Below are 17,974 nucleotides of genomic sequence, written 5' to 3'. Positions count from 1 at the left end.
GATTAGGAGTCAGCTTGGCCATCGACACAGAAACCTTTATTATTGTTATTTTTCACATCCTGTTTTTAAACAGCTTGACACAAAGATTGTCTTGCCATGGAATACAGGAAGTGACACGAAAGGCCCAGGGACAGAGGATCCTGTCATCGCGAGTGACTTTCGGAGGAGAATGTTAAAGGTCACACCCAGATTCCGAGATAAGAGAACCACATTGTGACATCAGCTTGGCCCCGAGTGCCAGGATGTGGGACGGGGAAAGCAGGGAAAAGTCATTCGAACTCATTTTGAAGATGGGTTTATTATTCGTAGCATGAGGACAAAAATACTGAGATCAGTCATGGAGAGGGGGAATTCCATCAAAATAAATACAGCTCCTGCATTAGTTCCATATTTTTATGGCACCAACCAATCAAACAGTGTCACAGAGTACATGTATTTTCCAATATGTTTTTGACACTTATCCTAAGGCAGTAGTGTGGTCTGCGGTCTTCCTATGTCGTAAAGTCACACTATAGATAACTCATGTTATAAAGCTGAGCTAAAGTGAGGCTTTGCAAAGCCCTTTAGTCTGCATTTTCTAGCGGCACCAATAAAAAAAATAAAAAAAACACAGCTTCAAACAATGAAACGGGATGCTGAACAGTGCAAGGTTTACAGAGACGGAAGGTTTATCCAAGCTGATTTTCAGTGCAGGTTGGTTTGAGATTCAAAGGGAGTGCTGACGTGGCATGTCATAAAAACCCCTGACAGCAAGGGAAGCAGTAAGCAAAACTGACACTGCTTTTTATTTCAATGTCTTTATGGACAGCAAAGAGTACCTTATCATCAGGCCCTGGCTTCTGATACTATAAATGTTTCTCAAATCCCACTGTTCAGTTTTCTAATGAAAGTGTTTAATATACATAACAGGTTTAATGCAAAAAATGTGCACCACATATTAGACCTTAGTGACTGTGAAACAAACTGACAACAGCAGCAGCAGCAGCAGCAGCTACAACACAAGGGCCCTTAATTAGGAAACTTGTCATTTGACTAGTAAGGCAGATAGAGGTAACTCCACTCACTTATTTCTATTACAATCTATGAATGTGCTTGGGATGTCATTTACTACATAGTTAATGATGTAATGGTCTATTACCCTTCAGGCATCATGGTATTTATATACGTATCTTCCTTTATTCTTCGACAGTGTACATTCTGTAATGTACAATATAAAACGACACATTTGAGATCATCCGTGTGATGTGTATTCTTTGTAAAGTGTAGCACTATTGGTTCATTTCCTTTTTTCTTTCTTATGTTTGATAAGGGGCTGCTGTATTGTTTTTGTCGTGTGTGTCTGAATAGCAGAGCAGTGAGAATCTTGAGCACCAGGAAAGGTGACAGACTTCAGACAGCAGGGCTCCGTTACCAAGGAAACGAAAGCACGCTGACGTAAACGGAAGGGAGGAAATAGCAGGAGACCTGTAGGAGGTGAAGCTGGGGGTAATGAAGTGTCCTGTCACCTCCACAGACCTGGCTTTCCAGTATGTAGTCCTTGTGCTGTGGGTAACAAGTGAGCCGAGTTTTGTGTTCTCAGGTGTGGCCCCAGTAGACAAGCCACAAGAATAAACCACAGGCAATTTGGTGTCAAAAAGACAGGACAAGAACTGACTGGGTGACACTCCTATCAGAATTCAAAGGGAAAACTACGGGGAACAAAGTCAAGCAGACAAACATTTTGGCTTCTGCGTGAACTGTACAGCTCTGGCCAAAAGTTTTGCATTACCTTATAGAATTAACTAATTTTTCCTTCATAAAGTCAAATGAAACCCGCTGAATAATGTTACATTAACGTACTGAATTACATACCACTTTGTAGTTTTTTGCAATATGGTTTTATAATTTCTTTGATTACATGATGTTAAATAAAAGATCTATATTCTGTTCATATAGGAGTTTTTTTTTTTTTTTTTTTTGAGATGTCTCAATCCTAAAATTCGAGTTGATGCAAAACCTTTGGCCACAGCTGGTACACTGAAGAAGGCACTCAAATATAAGTCTGCATGACTTGTTTTACTACAGCTTTACCTTTTTAAACCCACCCAAGTAGACAAAGCATTTTGGCTATCGCCTTCTCCAAGCGTCCCGTAGACTGAACTGCAGCCAGAACGTTTGTCTGCTTGACGTCTTTTTACAGAAAGTTAAAAGCAGTAACCACAAGTAACCAGACTCACGGGGTTGCCTTTGGATCCATCTTCGCCAGGGGGGCCCTTTACTCCTGGGGGCCCAGCAGCACCAGGGGGGCCAGTGTCCCCCTTCTCTCCGACGTCTCCTTTAGGGCCCTATGAACATGAAAACAACAGCATGTGAGAACTCTGGACCAAACCCCAATACAATAACACTGTGAACTCCGGCCTTGAAATCGGAGGCCTGCTGAGTTCAACTAAGAAGTATTGAATACTAGGTTTTACTCTTTAAAAGCTACAAGCTTTTTCTTGCTATTTTGTTCTTGTCTGTTGAGGAACAAAATTGGGCAGTTTCTCCGTTAATAGGCACTCTGCTGTGTACTAGCAGTATACAGCAGCAGATATATGCCTTATACTTCATCATCAACTTCCTCGTGTTAGGGGAAGAACCCCAATCAGTTTATTAGTTCAACATCTACTGCATTTAAAATAAAAATTGATCAAAGACATCCCATACGGAAAATAAATATATTTTTAATATATGGAATTACATATTTTTTAAACCTGAAATGTATTTATTATATATTTTCTTAAACATGACATGTTGCTTAAATATATTTATAATATACTATATTTTGTAAATCAACATATTTACATTTATACATTTTATTTTTCTAAATTATATTCAAAATACATTGTAAAATATGTTGTAAATAAATATATTCACATTAATATATTTAAAAGTGTATGCAGTGTTTCCAAACAATATATTTATATATTGCATATAATGGGAGACTGCGACGGTCAGACAGCACTAAATTTAAAACAAGGTGGCTTCATAAGTTTATCCATGTACAGCAGATAAAAACACAGACACTGTGATTTTAATTCGGTAAATAAGTTTTTTCTTGACGTTATGGTCGTTAATCAATCTTTCTGCAGATACCGAAGTGTTACAGATACCTCATAAAAAATAACTGGGTTAAGCCTAGTATTTAGAAGAAAAAAAAGAGAGGTCAATAACAATCAAGGACACAACAGGCTGTTCATATTTTAAGTCACCTTATATTTAAACTGTATGCCCACCAATATGAAAAATGAAATTGTAAAAATGTATTTCCAGTTTATTAGTGTTTTTTTTACTTTCATAGCTCTATTTTCAGCAACAATTCCATAGCTATTAATGAATTTTTAATTGGAAGCAGCAATTTTTTGTAACGTCTCATAGTTTCAGAAGAACAATGTTAGCAGGTCTACAGAGAAGCAGCCCAAACACTTGTTGTAATGCAAACAGCCTTTTAGCATATGTTGAAAGCTTTTCATTTTTGTACTTGAGTGTTTTATATACACTGAATTTTTACAAAATGTTGATATATTCCGTTATGTTTAAAGCTAGTAGTTATTTTTAAGTGAAATTGCGGAATTCCATTCCTTTCTTATTTATTTGCTTCATATCTGTTTGGTGGAACACATGCAAAATATGGTGTGTGTCCAGGCACTTTACATTATGTAATATATTGTGAATACATTATATAATACATGTTTAGTAAATATATTGAATAATACATTTCTAAAAAATACATGGACAATATAATTGATATATTGTTACCTGAAATTATATTTTAAATATATTTATAATATGTTTAAGCAAATACATTGTAAATATATTTTCCATATGATGAAAACGGGCAAATTTTGTAATATGTTAAATATATTTTATATAACGTTACATACATAATACATATGTTTTTCCATATATTTTTTCATTCCCAACGACTATGAGTTTTATATGAATAATATGTTTACAAAAATATATTTAAAATATATATTTTTTTTACTATGGGATTGGTCAAGTCAAACGTTTCACAAAGACTTTTTTTTAGCATCACTAAACATTCTACCATTGAGTGTTTTTAATAGTTACTGTACATATGAATTGGTTAAGCGTCAAACCTTTCGAAATAATAACATAATGACAGCTCTGTGATGATTGGGGGGAGGGTTGAAAATGCCACTGCCTGAAGCCATGCTTGTGAGACGAGGAGATGCCACTCGTCCCAGACATTGAAATCAGGCTCCTGTTGCATTGCAGTTTGATCCATTCCTAGTTTTACTCAGAGTTTAATAAGACACACCACCTGAGCTTGTTACCTATAGGCTAATGAAGCAGGTATTAAAACCTGGAATGAGTGAACCTGCTATGCAGTAGGAGTCTTATTTCCATCCCTGCTAGTTCACCGAGAGTCTAAATATAGGTGTTGGACGTAAAACTGGAAACAGTAATAAAGGTAACGGGCATCCATACTGTAACTTGTACAAAGACAGTCCTGATGGAAACAGCACAATTCTACCATGCTCCATGTTTAGCATTAATAAACTAGAGACAGATGATGTGACTACTGTGTGTGTGTGTGTGTGTGTGTGTGTGTGTGTGTGTGTGTATACACGAGAGAGAGAGAAAGGCAATTCAAAAACAGCAAAGAGCTCTATATCCAAGGAGAATCTGAATCCAACAGCATACTCATCAATCACTAGAAATGCTTAATGAAGAAGAAACGCTCAAACTTAAACTGCAACGTCAGTCTTCCTGGCTGTTTATACCATGCTAGCTGAAGACAGAAGCCGAAACATTGTAGCTAATTATTAAAATAGTGAGTTGTCATCTTCATTATATACAGACGTGCTCAAATTTGTTGGTACCCCTCCACAAAAAACGAAGAATGCACAATTTTCTCTGAAATAACTTGAAACTGACAAAAGTAATTGGCATCCACCATTGTTTATTCCATATTTAATAGAAATCAGACTTTGCTTTTGATTTTTTATTCAACATAATATTGTAAATAATAAAATAAATGAAAATGGCATGGACAAAAATGATGGGACCGCTAACCTAATATTTTGTTGCACAACCTTTAGAGGCAATCACTGCAATCAAACGTTTTCTGTAGCTCTCAATGAGACTTCTGCACCTGTTAACAGGTAGTTTGGCCCACTCTTCCTGAGCAAACTGCTCCAGCTGTCTCAGGTTTGATGGGTGCCTTCTCCAGACTGCAAGTTTCAGCTCTTTCCATAGACGTTCAATAGGATTCAGATCAGGACTCATAGAAGGCCACTTCAGAATAGTCCAATGTTTTGTTCTTATCCATTCTTGGGTGATTTTAGCTGTGTGTTTTGGGTCATTATCCTGTTGGAGTACCCATGACCTGTGACTGAGACAGAGCTTTCTGACACTGGGCAGTACGTTTCGCTCCAGAATGCCTTGATAGTCTTGAGATTTCATTGTTCCCTGCACAGATTCAAGGCACCCTGTGCCAGGCGCAGCAAAGCAGCCCCAAAACATAACCGAGCCTCCTCCATGTTTCACTGTAGGTATGGTGTTCTTTTCTTTGAAAGCTTCATTTTTTCGTCTGTGAACATAGAGCTGATGTGACTTGCCAAAAAGCTCCAGTTTTGACTCATCTGTCCAAAGGACATTCTCCCAGAAGGATTGTGGCTTGTCAATATGCATTTTAGCAAATTCCAGGCTGGCTTTTTTATGTTTTTCTTTCAAAAGCGGAGTCCTCCTGGGTCTTCTTCCATGGAGCCCACTTTCTCTCAAAAAGCGACGGATGGTGCGATAAGAAACTGACGTACCTTCACCTTGGAGTTCAGCTTGTATCTCTTTGGCAGTTATCCTTGGTTCTTTTTCTACCATTCGCACTATCCTTCTGTTCAATCTGGGGTCGATTTTCTTCTTGCGGCCGCGCCCAGGGAGGTTGGCTACAGTCCCATGGACCTTAAACTTCTTAATAATATTTGCAACTGTTGTCACATGAACATCAAGCTGCTTGGAGATGGTCTTGTAGCCTTTACCTTTACCATGCTTGTCTATTATTTTCTTTCTGATCTCCTCAGACAACTCTCTCCTTTGCTTTCTCTGGTCCATGTTCAGTGTGGTGCACACAATGATACCAAACAGCACAGTGACTACTTTTCTCCATTTAAATAGGCTGAATGACTGATTACAAGATTGGAGACATGTGTGATACTAATTAAAGAAACTAATTAGTTTGAAATATCACTATAATCCAATTATTCATTATCTTTTCTAAGGGGTACCAACAAATGTGTCCAGGCCGTTTTAGAATATCTTTGTAGAATAAGCAATAATTCATCTCTTTTCATAGCTTCTTTGCTTTATTCTATGACATACCAAAGGCATGCAAGTATACATGATAAAATAGCTTTTAATTTCATCACTTTTCAGGAGGAATGAAGCATTATTTCAATGAGCTGTAAGGGTACCAACAAATTTGAGCACGTCTGTATATATATAGACACACACACACTTTAGAGATTTGTGGTGCTGACATGGTTTTTAATATTTTATGTAATGCATGGAAAATTACAAAAAAGTATATAGCACAATTAAGTGCAGCCCATGCATAATACAGTATCTAAGCCTGGGTCTGCTGATTCATAGGGTTTTGTGACAGGTAGGTACTGACCTGTATTGTTCTTTTTACAAGCCCTGCATACTGACAGCTGTTCTCTGGCCGCTGGGATGCCATTACACCTTGTGTAATTGTATACTGGCCAATTCTACACTGGATACATAATGCAACATTGCAGCTTCCACCCACTGTTGCCCTTTGTGAATGATGTCTTTCCCTCAGAGTTCCATGCCGACATCACCTTAGACACCGTTGCTTGCGAAACATCAGCAAGTTGAGCTGTGTTGGATACTGAAGCTCCTGCCAAACGCGCCCCGACAATCACCCCTCTTTCAAAGTCACTGAGGTCTCCTCTTGCAGCCATGCTAGCCATAATTATAGGCAACCAGGCCTGTCCAGCATTTTTATACATGACCCTAAGCATGCTGGGATGTTATTTTCTTAATTAACGCATGAGCATATACATATATAATCAGCACTGTTTTAGGACTTTGAAATTGTCGTTTCTGAAACTGTTTTTTAACCACAGCAGGAATTAGTCATGATGAGTGCAGTGCTGCTGAAACTTTTCCTGTACGACCCTCTTTAGTTTCCTTCGTTTCTAACCTGGATGAGAACATGGCATTGCTGATGACGTAATGTGAAGGACTCATGGTAAGGTGTGGTGTGCGCTACAGTACAGCACAGTACATCATTGTTCACCAAGCATTTTAATTCATTCAGATAAACACCTAAATATACACTTACAGCACGGCCTGACTTTCCACTTGGACCTGGATACCCAGCTTCACCATCTTCACCCTGGAAACGAGATCACCATAGCAACGTAAACTTAACATAAGAACATAAGAAAGTTTACAAACGAGAGGAGGCCATTCAGCCCATCTTGCTCATTTGGTTGTTAGTAGCTTATTGATCCCAGAATCTCATCAAGCAGCTTCTTGAAGGATCCCAGGGTGTCAGCTTCAACATTACCGGGGAGTTGGTTCCAGACCCTCACAATTCTCTGTGTAAAAAAGTGTCTCCTATTTTCTGTTCTGAATGCCCCTTTATCTAATCTCCATTTGTGACCACTGGTCCTTGTTTCTTTTTTCAGGTCAAAAAAATCCCCTGGGTAGACATTGTCTATACCTTTTAGGATTTTGAATGTTTGAATCAGATCACCGCGTAGTCTTCTTTGTTCAAGACTGAATAGATTCAATTCTTTTAGCCGGTCTGCATACGACATGCCATTTAAACCCGGGATAATTCTGGTTGCTCTTCTTTGCACTCTTTCTAGAGCAGCAATATCCTTTTTGTAACGAGGTGACCAGAACTGAACACAATATTCTAGGTGAGGTCTTACTAACATTACTTCCTTGATTTAAATTCAACACTTCTCACAATATATCCAAGCATCTTGTTGGCCTTTTTTATAGCTTCCCCACATTGTCTAGATGAAGACATTTCTGAGTCAACATAAACTCCTAGGTCTTTTTCATAGCTCCCTTCTTCAATTTCATTATCTCCCATATGATATTTATAATGCACATTTTTATTGCCTGCATGCAATACTTTACACTGTTCTCTATTAACTTCAAACTTTTTTTTCCCTTCTCACAGTAACCAGTGCATTAGCCATGCCAATGCTTTCTACTGTAACAGCCCCCCACCCGCCCCACCCCCTCTTACAGATACTTACTGGTTGGCAGTTCTTTGCAGCAAGGGAATGAAAAATATCACTGGAAAAAAAACTGATCTGATGAGCCCAAATGCCAAAAAAGGCTCCACATATTATTTCACAAAAACTACTTTTATAGGCATACAAAAAAAAAAGAAAAATCTGTATTAACTTTAAATGCATCAGTATAACATGACTGTCTCTACTCTGTGCCGCATAGTGTTATCTGCATTCCGATATCCCGTTCTCTGTTGCTGTAGCAAACAGATTTGTGCACCCTGAAAATGTGAGGGTTGCTGAGGAAGTTGATCACAGACACAGAGCAGGTGGAATGAAAGTGATTCTTTCGACTCTGAGAAAAAAAAAACTCTGACCTTTTCTCCAACTAAACCAGGTTGTCCAACACCTCCAGGCATTCCAGAGGGGCCCTGGAAAAAAAAAAAAGAGAAATCAGCTGGTTTAATTTATACTTCTTCCGAGATTGAGGATAGATATTACCAGCTCATTTGGAACTGTGCCAGTGTTTGGTATTTTAATAGCACACACGGCATTGCAGAAATACACATGTTGCATTTCTTTGTCTCATCGAAGAAGACGTCTAAATGTGTAAACTTCTTCTCTACTCCAGCTCTACTCTTTTTGCTGCGCTCTGGAAACAACGACGGATCTCAGAACCTGATTGGCTGCTGGGCAAGGTTTATTGTACAGCTATGACCAAAAGTTTTGCATCCCCTGGAATTTTAGGATTGAGACAAAAAAAAAATAAAACAACTATATGAACATAATTTAGATATAATTTATAACATCATGTAATCAAAGAAACGACACCATTCTACCGGAAGCCATATTACTAGTACGGTATTTTATGTTAGATTTCAAAATGTCACACTTTTCAATTGTCTGTTTTTCGTTAAGTATATGGAAAGCTAATTCCATAAAGTGTCTAATTCAGTCCGATAACATCACATTGATCAGCAGGTTTCATTTGACTTTATGAAGCGAAATAAGTTAATTCTATAGGGTGATGCAAAACTTTTGGCACTGTAATCCACTCAGCTCATTGAGCATCATTAAAAACCTTCAGCAGCCAAGCTGTTTTTTAGTTTACCACAATCAAGGACGAATTCCCATTGCATGCACACCAGCAAAGACCTGTTGCCTACAGTCTGTTGTTTAGATACAGCCCAGATGTGCGTGTTTACTGTGAGGGAGAGCTAACCGTGCCGTCTGTCTTCTTGACAGATGGCTAGAAGGCTTTTGAACGTCTTATAACCTGTTTTAGAGCTCATTACCAAATCCCTCAGTGCAGAGAATCCAGACTAAAGAGCAGGTTTCGGACATTAGATGCATTACCGCTAACTACACTGCGCAAGGCAATGAATATACAAAGTGCCGCTGGGATGCAGTACGGTGTGCATCGCTGCTAAATACTTCTGCTAAAGGACAGGAAGTTAAACGTGTTTGTGTAGATGTTTGCAGGGATTTACAGTGCGTGCATTTGCAGCATCAAACTGTAATTATACAGCTCCTGTACCCACCGTAGCTTTAAAGATTCTGCTTGATTGACGAGGTTATTAGTTAAACTGGTCCCAGCAACGACCAAGACTGGTGTATACTGGTCAGTACTGGTTGAACTGGTTCAGGAGACTGAGCCAAGAAAAAAACACGTCTGCTGAAGAGCATCTGGTTGTCTAATCATAAATTAATCGTTTTGCCTGTGGTTTTATGTACCTGCTGGGTGCCTAAGAGGCCAATGAATATTTGTTACAATTCCCAACTCTGAGCTGTTCACCAGGGCTTGCTTGCACCAGCTATACGTAAGTTCAGACTTAGCTTAGTTAAAGTCTCTATATTTATTGGTAGAGAATGGTTTGCTCATATTAGTATCATTGGCTGTTAGGAACTCACATTACCCTGATATATCACTTTGCTATGGAGCAGAGAAATTAAACTTCCATTCCCCAGACTCACAATCTATCACTTTAATGAGCAGCTAAATAGTGTTATGCATAGAGTTATCTCACTGCTGAGAACCTGGGAGCCCATTCATATCAGAAGACCCGTGTGTACATACAGTATACAGGGGGCTTTATAGATTTAACAAGGTATAAATCTGTCAAGGTTAACAAAACTCTGGTAGTGATAACTAACGGACTCCAATGTGCGCCTCAGTTGTTCGTTTCATTCATTCGTTCACATCAATTGTGTTCTGTGCTGGTGATGCTTAATAAAAAGAGTCTCAAAGGAATCGCACGCTGTGATAAGGTGTTAAGACTGTTTTCCTCTGTGGGGGTAGATTATACCTCTGAGTACAGGGTAACCGTTTTTCTTTCTGCGTTCTTACAATAGCGTGTGAAGTTGTGGGTCCAGATCTTGTGACTGCAGCAGCAAGAGTACATACAGCCACACACGCACATGCACACACACATGCACACGCACACGCACATGCACACACACTCTCAAACTCACACACTCCACATACTCTAGCTTCCAGGGAAACTGGAAAGCGACCAGCTGGCATGCTATTAAGAGTGTAAACTAGTGAGGATATTGACAAGGAGTATATTAGAGCCAGAAGGTTTGTAGGCGTTTTCTTTTGGTGAGTTGCTTTTTTATTTTTTTTTGCACGTCCTTGACTGAGAAAGGTCATTGCATTGAGCTTCTCTAGTGCTGCAACCCCATTCAAGCGTCTAGACCACTGTACCCAAGGGTCTGACCCATACGTTTATGGCCCATAACCGTATCCTACCTGTGGAGGGCAGCACCACCTTATCTAACACTGCCTGCCACATTCTCCCCATCATTTACAAATGCAGGGCAATGCTGACTATCTTTCGATTGGGTTCTGGATGAGACACCTACCTCCCCTCCGTTAGACCCGATGGGCCCTCTGGGGCCAGCCTGACCAGGAGGACCCTGTGAAGAGAATACAACAAAAGATAATCAGTTTATTAACATGCAAAAATAACACTTTCATCACTGCACTGGAATCCGGTCTTTCTTATAATAAAACATGTTGCTGTAATGAATGCAGTCGACATCTGGTTATTAGTGCTGCACAACCAGATGGCAAGCTTCTTAGATAAGCGTTAGATAAGTGTTCAGAGAGAGAGAGAGAGAGAGAGAGAGAGAGAGAGAGAGAGAGAGACTATACATGTAATTAATGATTCAAGCTTTAAGGATACAGCATCGCCAGTTGTGTTGCACAGTTTATTTTATGATTCACAGGTGAGGGTTATTGGCAAATGGACCATTCCAAGTGAAACAAGTGTGAAGAAACAGCTGCTTGGATTTTGTGTGGATCGCTGTTTTCCGCAGAGTCTAAGAAAAGCAGCAATCATCACAAACCCAAGCAGCTGTTTCTTCACTTGTTTCACTTGAAAAGGTAAATTAGCCCAATCGACACCAATGACCCTCACCTGCGTGCAACACTCTTGGCTGTCCTTAAAGCCTGAATAATTAATTATATATACTGTACCTCTCTCTCTCTCTCTCTCTCTCTCTCTCTCTCTCTCTCTCTCTCTCTCTCTCTCTCTCTCTCTCTCTCTCTCTCTCTCTCTCAACACTCATCTAAGGACACTTACCTAAGCTTGCCATCTGTTTGTGTACTGTGCTGCTATTTTCTTTCTTTGCATCGGATTTCGATGTATCTGTTTCTCTGTCTGTTTGTCTGCACACATATAAACAAACGTTAGTCATGGTAAAAAAACGTTGGCTGTGATTTTACCATGCATAACCATTCATCCATGTGATCTTCCCATGCCTGCCTATGCTTTACCATGCTTCCTCTACACTGTGGTCTGCTCCCAACCATGCACACTGCAGTGGACACGTTTCTGTAAGTGTCTGTCTGTATTAGTATAGAAGAATGCATGTTTGAGTGTGAGTGTTAGTTCATTTCATTTACAGTGCCTTGCGAAAGTATTCGGCCCCCTTGAACTTTGCGACCTTTTGCCACATTTCAGGCTTCAAACATAAAGATATGAAACTGTAATTTTTTGTGAAGAATCAACAACAAGTGGGACACAATCATGAAGTGGAACGAAATTTATTGGATATTTCAAACTTTTTTAACAAATAAAAAACTGAAAAATTGGGCGTGCAAAATTATTCAGCCCCTTTACTTTCAGTGCAGCAAACTCTCTCCAGAAGTTCAGTGAGGATCTCTGAATGATCCAATGTTGACCTAAATGACTAATGATGATAAATAGAATCCACCTGTGTGTAATCAAGTCTCCGTATAAATGCACCTGCACTGTGATAGTCTCAGAGGTCCGTTTAAAGCGCAGAGAGCATCATGAAGAACAAGGAACACACCAGGCAGGTCCGAGATACTGTTGTGGAGAAGTTTAAAGCCGGATTTGGATACAAAAAGATTTCCCAAGCTTTAAACATCCCAAGGAGCACTGTGCAAGCGATAATATTGAAATGGAAGGAGTATCAGACCACTGCAAATCTACCAAGACCTGGCCGTCCCTCTAAACTTTCAGCTCATACAAGGAGAAGACTGATCAGAGATGCAGCCAAGAGGCCCATGATCACTCTGGATGAACTGCAGAGATCTACAGCTGAGGTGGGAGACTCTGTCCATAGGACAACAATCAGTCGTATACTGCACAAATCTGGCCTTTATGGAAGAGTGGCAAGAAGAAAGCCATTTCTTAAAGATATCCATAAAAAGTGTCGTTTACAGTTTGCCACAAGCCACCTGGGAGACACACCAAACATGTGGAAGAAGGTACTCTGGTCAGATGAAACCAAAATCGAACTTTTTGGCAACAATGCAAAACGTTATGTTTGGCGTAAAAGCAACACAGCTCATCACCCTGAACACACCATCCCCACTGTCAAACATGGTGGTGGCAGCATCATGGTTTGGGCCTGCTTTTCTTCAGCAGGGACAGGGAAGATGGTTAAAATTGATGGGAAGATGGATGGAGCCAAATACAGGACCATTCTGGAAGAAAACCTGATGGAGTCTGCAAAAGACCTGAGACTGGGACGGAGATTTGTCTTCCAACAAGACAATGATCCAAAACATAAAGCAAAATCTACAATGGAATGGTTCACAAATAAACATATCCAGGTGTTAGAATGGCCAAGTCAAAGTCCAGACCTGAATCCAATCGAGAATCTGTGGAAAGAACTGAAAACTGCTCTTCACAAATGCTCTCCATCCAACCTCACTGAGCTCGAGCTGTTTTGCAAGGAGGAATGGGCAAAAATTTCAGTCTCTCGATGTGCAAAACTGATAGAGACATACCCCAAGCGACTTACAGCTGTAATCGCAGCAAAAGGTGGCGCTACAAAGTATTAACTTAAGGGGGCTGAATAATTTTGCACGCCCAATTTTTCAGTTTTTTATTTGTTAAAAAAGTTTGAAATATCCAATAAATTTCGTTCCACTTCATGATTGTGTCCCACTTGTTGTTGATTCTTCACAAAAAATTACAGTTTCATATCTTTATGTTTGGAGCCTGAAATGTGGCAAAAGGTCGCAAAGTTCAAGGGGGCCGAATACTTTCGCAAGGCACTGTATTTATTTCGGTTGCAATAATTTCCACATGCTCCACGCTATCACTCCCTGAGACTGAAAGAAACTCATTTGGCTCACTGTGCTTCCAATCAATCAAGTTTTCTTGAGATGTCAAGCCCTGTGAACAGAGAGCTTGTTTATTTTTAACAGCACTGCCTGTCTTCTGGACCCGGGGCCTGACAGCTGTACATATGTTAATCGATAACGGAGCTCCATGCCAGACATGTTACTGTATCAGCAGTCCCTGTTAGGAGCAGGAGTGCATTCCTCCCGTGCTTCCTAGTTTTTAATACATTTTAAAATATAGTGGAAAAGAGTCACCCTTTGTAGATTTATAGTCCCGAAATAATTTGCCACTGTCAAGCAGCTAAAATAAATGGTCTCTCATCTGCAGTTGCAATTGGGTGCCTATTCAAACATGCCTGGCATCATCTTGACCAGAAACCTATGAGTCAGAATGCAAAATCCTTCTAGCTAAGCCCTTATAAAAGTTTCCCATGGTATTTCAATTTTACTAGGCTTTTCCTGTGGTTATACTAGCATTTACCATTGCTTACCATGCTTTATCATACCTTGCTATTCTTTACAATGCTTGCCTATGCTTCATCATGCTTTCACAAAGCTGTGTTACACTTTGCTATGCTTTTACTATGGGATAATTGTATAAGGGAGCCTGTAAACGTTTAAATGGTAGAAGGCAATAAAAAAATATGGTATTTTACTAAGCGTTTAGTAGAAAATGTCCTTTTTAATGAGGATCTTGCAATATATCTATCATCCTGATGCATTTGAATACTGTATACAAGAAATCACTTAAAATAAATACAAAAGCAATGATATAAAAGGTGACAGTAAATGCTAAACGAAGTCTAATTTTTTTTTTCTAATTTTTTATTATTTTCTCCCAATTTTTGGAATGGCCAATTATTTTATTACGGTCGGCTCACCGCTACCACCCCTGCGCTGACTCAGGAGGGCGAAGATGAACACACGCTGTCCTCCGAAGCGTGTGCCGTCAAGCTGACCGCTTTTTTTCACACTGCGGACTCACCATGCAGCCACCCAAGAACTACAGCGTCGGAGGACAACGCAGCTCCCGGGCAGCTTACAGGCAAGCCCGCAGGCGCCTGGCCAGACTACAGGGGTCGCTGGTGAGTGGTGAGCCGAGAACACCATGACCGACCTAACCCTCCCTCACCCCGGGCGACGCTCGGCCAATTGTGTGCCGCCCCTTGGAAGCTCCCGTCCTCGATCGGCAAAGGAATAGCCTGGATTCGAACTCGCGACTTGCAGGCTATAGAGCGCATCCTGCACTCACGTGGAGCGCCTTTACTGGATGCGCCACTCGGGAGCCCCCATGAAGTCTAATTTTTCATTGAAAACGTATGATCGTTTACGTTTAAGGTTTAATTCTGGCCAGATACTGAAACAGCACGATTATATCTTTACACATACAATGTAGCTCTTCATCTAAAGCACAACGTCAGAGTTACATACATCACAGGAGCTTTAAATAAAAGATCGAACAGCGAGCTGAGAAATGAAATTAATCATCGCCCATTAAGTAACAACAAATGCTTCTGTGAAGTCGATAAGTGGCTTCATGATTTGCATTCGATGTGACAGACTTACAGCAGCAGACTGTACTATCTGTGCAACCCTGCTTATTAACATTTAACACACACAGCGGCTCCCGAACAGCATAACCCTGCTTAAGGGCTATCTTTCTGACACATAAGACTTGTCAGTGTGCTTGTCAGTTTACAGGTTCACATGCATATACGAATAGTTTCCTGCACTCCATCAATAAGTCGAAGAAGATGTGAGCGTTCTGCCTGAACTCTCATTTCAGAGGATATTTTTTTTTTACAGCACTATCACTGAATTTCTGATTTGCACCCTGATGGTGAGCACCTTATTTTTCAGTATATACTGACGGAAATGCCTACAGCTATGGCCAAAAGTTTTGCATCACCTAGAATTTTAAGATTGAGATATCATTTAAAAAAATCTATATGAACATCATTTAGATATTTTTATTTAACATCACATACTCAAAGAAACTACAAAATTATACCGCAAAAGTCTACCGAAAACCATAATAGTAGTACAGTATATTTCATGTTAGATTTCGAAAATGTTACATTTTTCAATTTGTATCAGTTTTTCATTAGGCATATGGAAAACTACAAAGCGGTCTGTAATTCATATATGTTAACATTATTCAGCAGGTTTCATTCGACTTTGTGAAGCAAAATTAGTTGATTCTATAGGGTGTTGCAAAGCCTTTGGGCATAGCTGTATATCCCCTTAAGTCACAATTGTACCAAGTTAAGTTTCCTATTTATGTATCTATTTTATAATGCATCATTATTTTTTTGGCAGGGCAACTCAGCATCCTATGAATTTTTAAATAATATACAGTGAATACCAATAATGAAACGGTACAGCTAATTTTAATGTGACAGCATTTCCATCTGACGCAAACTATTTGATTAAAGCCATCAAATCATACAAAAGAAATTCCACATGTCTCTATGGCTTTGATATAACGGTCTCCCTTATATTTTATCAATATTTATTATATACAGTGTTACGTTTTGCTTGAAGCGATTGCCTCCATTTCAGTGTTTTACGACTGACTTTTCAAAACCTCTTGATCTGTGCGTTCCAATGTGTAGGTTTATGAACCATGAAAATAGTCAACAGAAGAAAAAAACACGATCTCAGCTGTGCGAATGAATGAACTATGTTATGGTATTCCAATTAATTACATGGCAAGTTAAATGCATACTCCAATTAAGCATCACTCTTATTCGACTGCATGCATCTGTTTCAGACAGTTGCATACTGAAGATAGTTGCGTAAAAATTAGATACAGACAGACGGTGTCCCCGATTCTGCAGTACAGGTTCATTAAGTAAAGTGTGATGCTTGTGAAACTCCTCTGGTCTGCTGCTTGTTAAAGGACAGCTTTGTTAGGATGAGATCTGTAAGTAGAGGACTACGCACCATCAAGCCAACATGCCCGCTCTCCCCCTTCTCTCCTGGTGGACCTGGCAAACCCTGGAACAAAGTAAAACACAAAGATTAATAGAAATACATACAGAAAAAAAGCCGCAGTGCTCCACGTGAATGTTTACCATGGAAAAATTGCACATTACTTTTGCAGTTTTCCCATGTTTATACAATTTACCACAGCTTACCATGGTTTGCCATGTTTTTTTTTTATATGCTGCACCATACCTTATGAAGTTTATAAACTAAAGTTTGGGAGGAACCTCTTTAAAGCTGGGTCTTAGGGGCTCCCGAGTGGAGCATCCAGTAAAGGCGCTCCGTGTGGAATGCAGGATGCGCTCTATAGTCTGGACGTTGCGACTTCGAGTCCAGGCTATTCCTTTGCCGACCGAGGACAGGAGCTTCCAGGTGGCGGCGCTCAATTGGCCGAGCGTCGCCCGGGGGGAGGGAGGGTTAGGTCGGTCAGGGTGTCCTCGGCTCACCGTGCACCAGCGACCCCTGTAGTCTGGCCGGGCGCCTGCGGGTTTGCCTGTAAGCTGCCCGAGAGCTGCGTTGTCCTCTGACGCTGTAACTCTTGGGTGGCTGCATGGTGAGTCCGCAGTGTGAAAAAAAGCGGTCGGCTGACAGCACACGCTTCAGAGGACAGCGTGTGTTCATCTTCGCCCTCCCGAGTCAGCACAAGGGTGGTAGCGGTGAGCTGAGCCTAAAAATAATTGGCCATTTCCAAATTGGGTAGAAAATAATACAAAATAATTGGCAACGACTAAATTTATAAAAAAAAAAAAAAAAAAAAGAAAAAAGAAAAAAAGCTGGGTCTTTAAGTCCACAGCGCTCCCTGCTGGTTTGTTTAATGCATGTTCTGCTCTCTTTTGCCACCTGGTGGCAGGACTGGCAAAGTACAGCTGAATAGTTGGTTTTGGCTACCATTGTACACACATTATGTCATCCAATTTTGGGCTATCAGCGCTATAAATAGACCGGTAACCTACCTTCCTATTACGTTTGATTCATTCGTACCCCCTGCCTCCCCCAGCCCCACCCTTGCTTTTGGTACTCTCTGTTATTGGGGGGGGGTCTACTGCCTCGACATGCAGGCCAAGTGATGGACCCCCAAACCAAGCAGATTTTAGGCAATTGTTCATTTCTGTACCTCATG

The 17,974-nt window shown here is 40.2% G+C and overlaps 1 protein-coding gene across 2 annotated transcripts in view; it reads right to left on the bottom strand.

Moving 5' to 3' along the window:
- Nucleotides 1-17,974, bottom strand: part of LOC117970876 (collagen alpha-1(XI) chain-like) — a 133,857-nt gene that overhangs the window by 22,338 nt on the left and 93,545 nt on the right. For both annotated transcript variants that reach the window (XM_059007210.1, XM_059007211.1), the window contains 5 exons: nt 16,813-16,866; nt 11,127-11,180; nt 8,639-8,692; nt 7,352-7,405; nt 2,217-2,324 (listed from right to left, as the gene is read on the bottom strand). In XM_059007210.1, coding sequence (XP_058863193.1) covers nt 2,217-2,324; nt 7,352-7,405; nt 8,639-8,692; nt 11,127-11,180; nt 16,813-16,866 — 324 coding nt within the window. The remainder of the gene's footprint in view (nt 1-2,216; nt 2,325-7,351; nt 7,406-8,638; nt 8,693-11,126; nt 11,181-16,812; nt 16,867-17,974) is intronic.

Source organism: Acipenser ruthenus, chromosome 34 (assembly GCF_902713425.1).
Source record: "Acipenser ruthenus chromosome 34, fAciRut3.2 maternal haplotype, whole genome shotgun sequence".
Classification (NCBI taxonomy): domain Eukaryota; kingdom Metazoa; phylum Chordata; class Actinopteri; order Acipenseriformes; family Acipenseridae; genus Acipenser; species Acipenser ruthenus.
The sequence above is the reverse complement of the archived record's forward strand: the minus strand, read 5'-3'. Positions and strand labels throughout refer to the sequence as shown.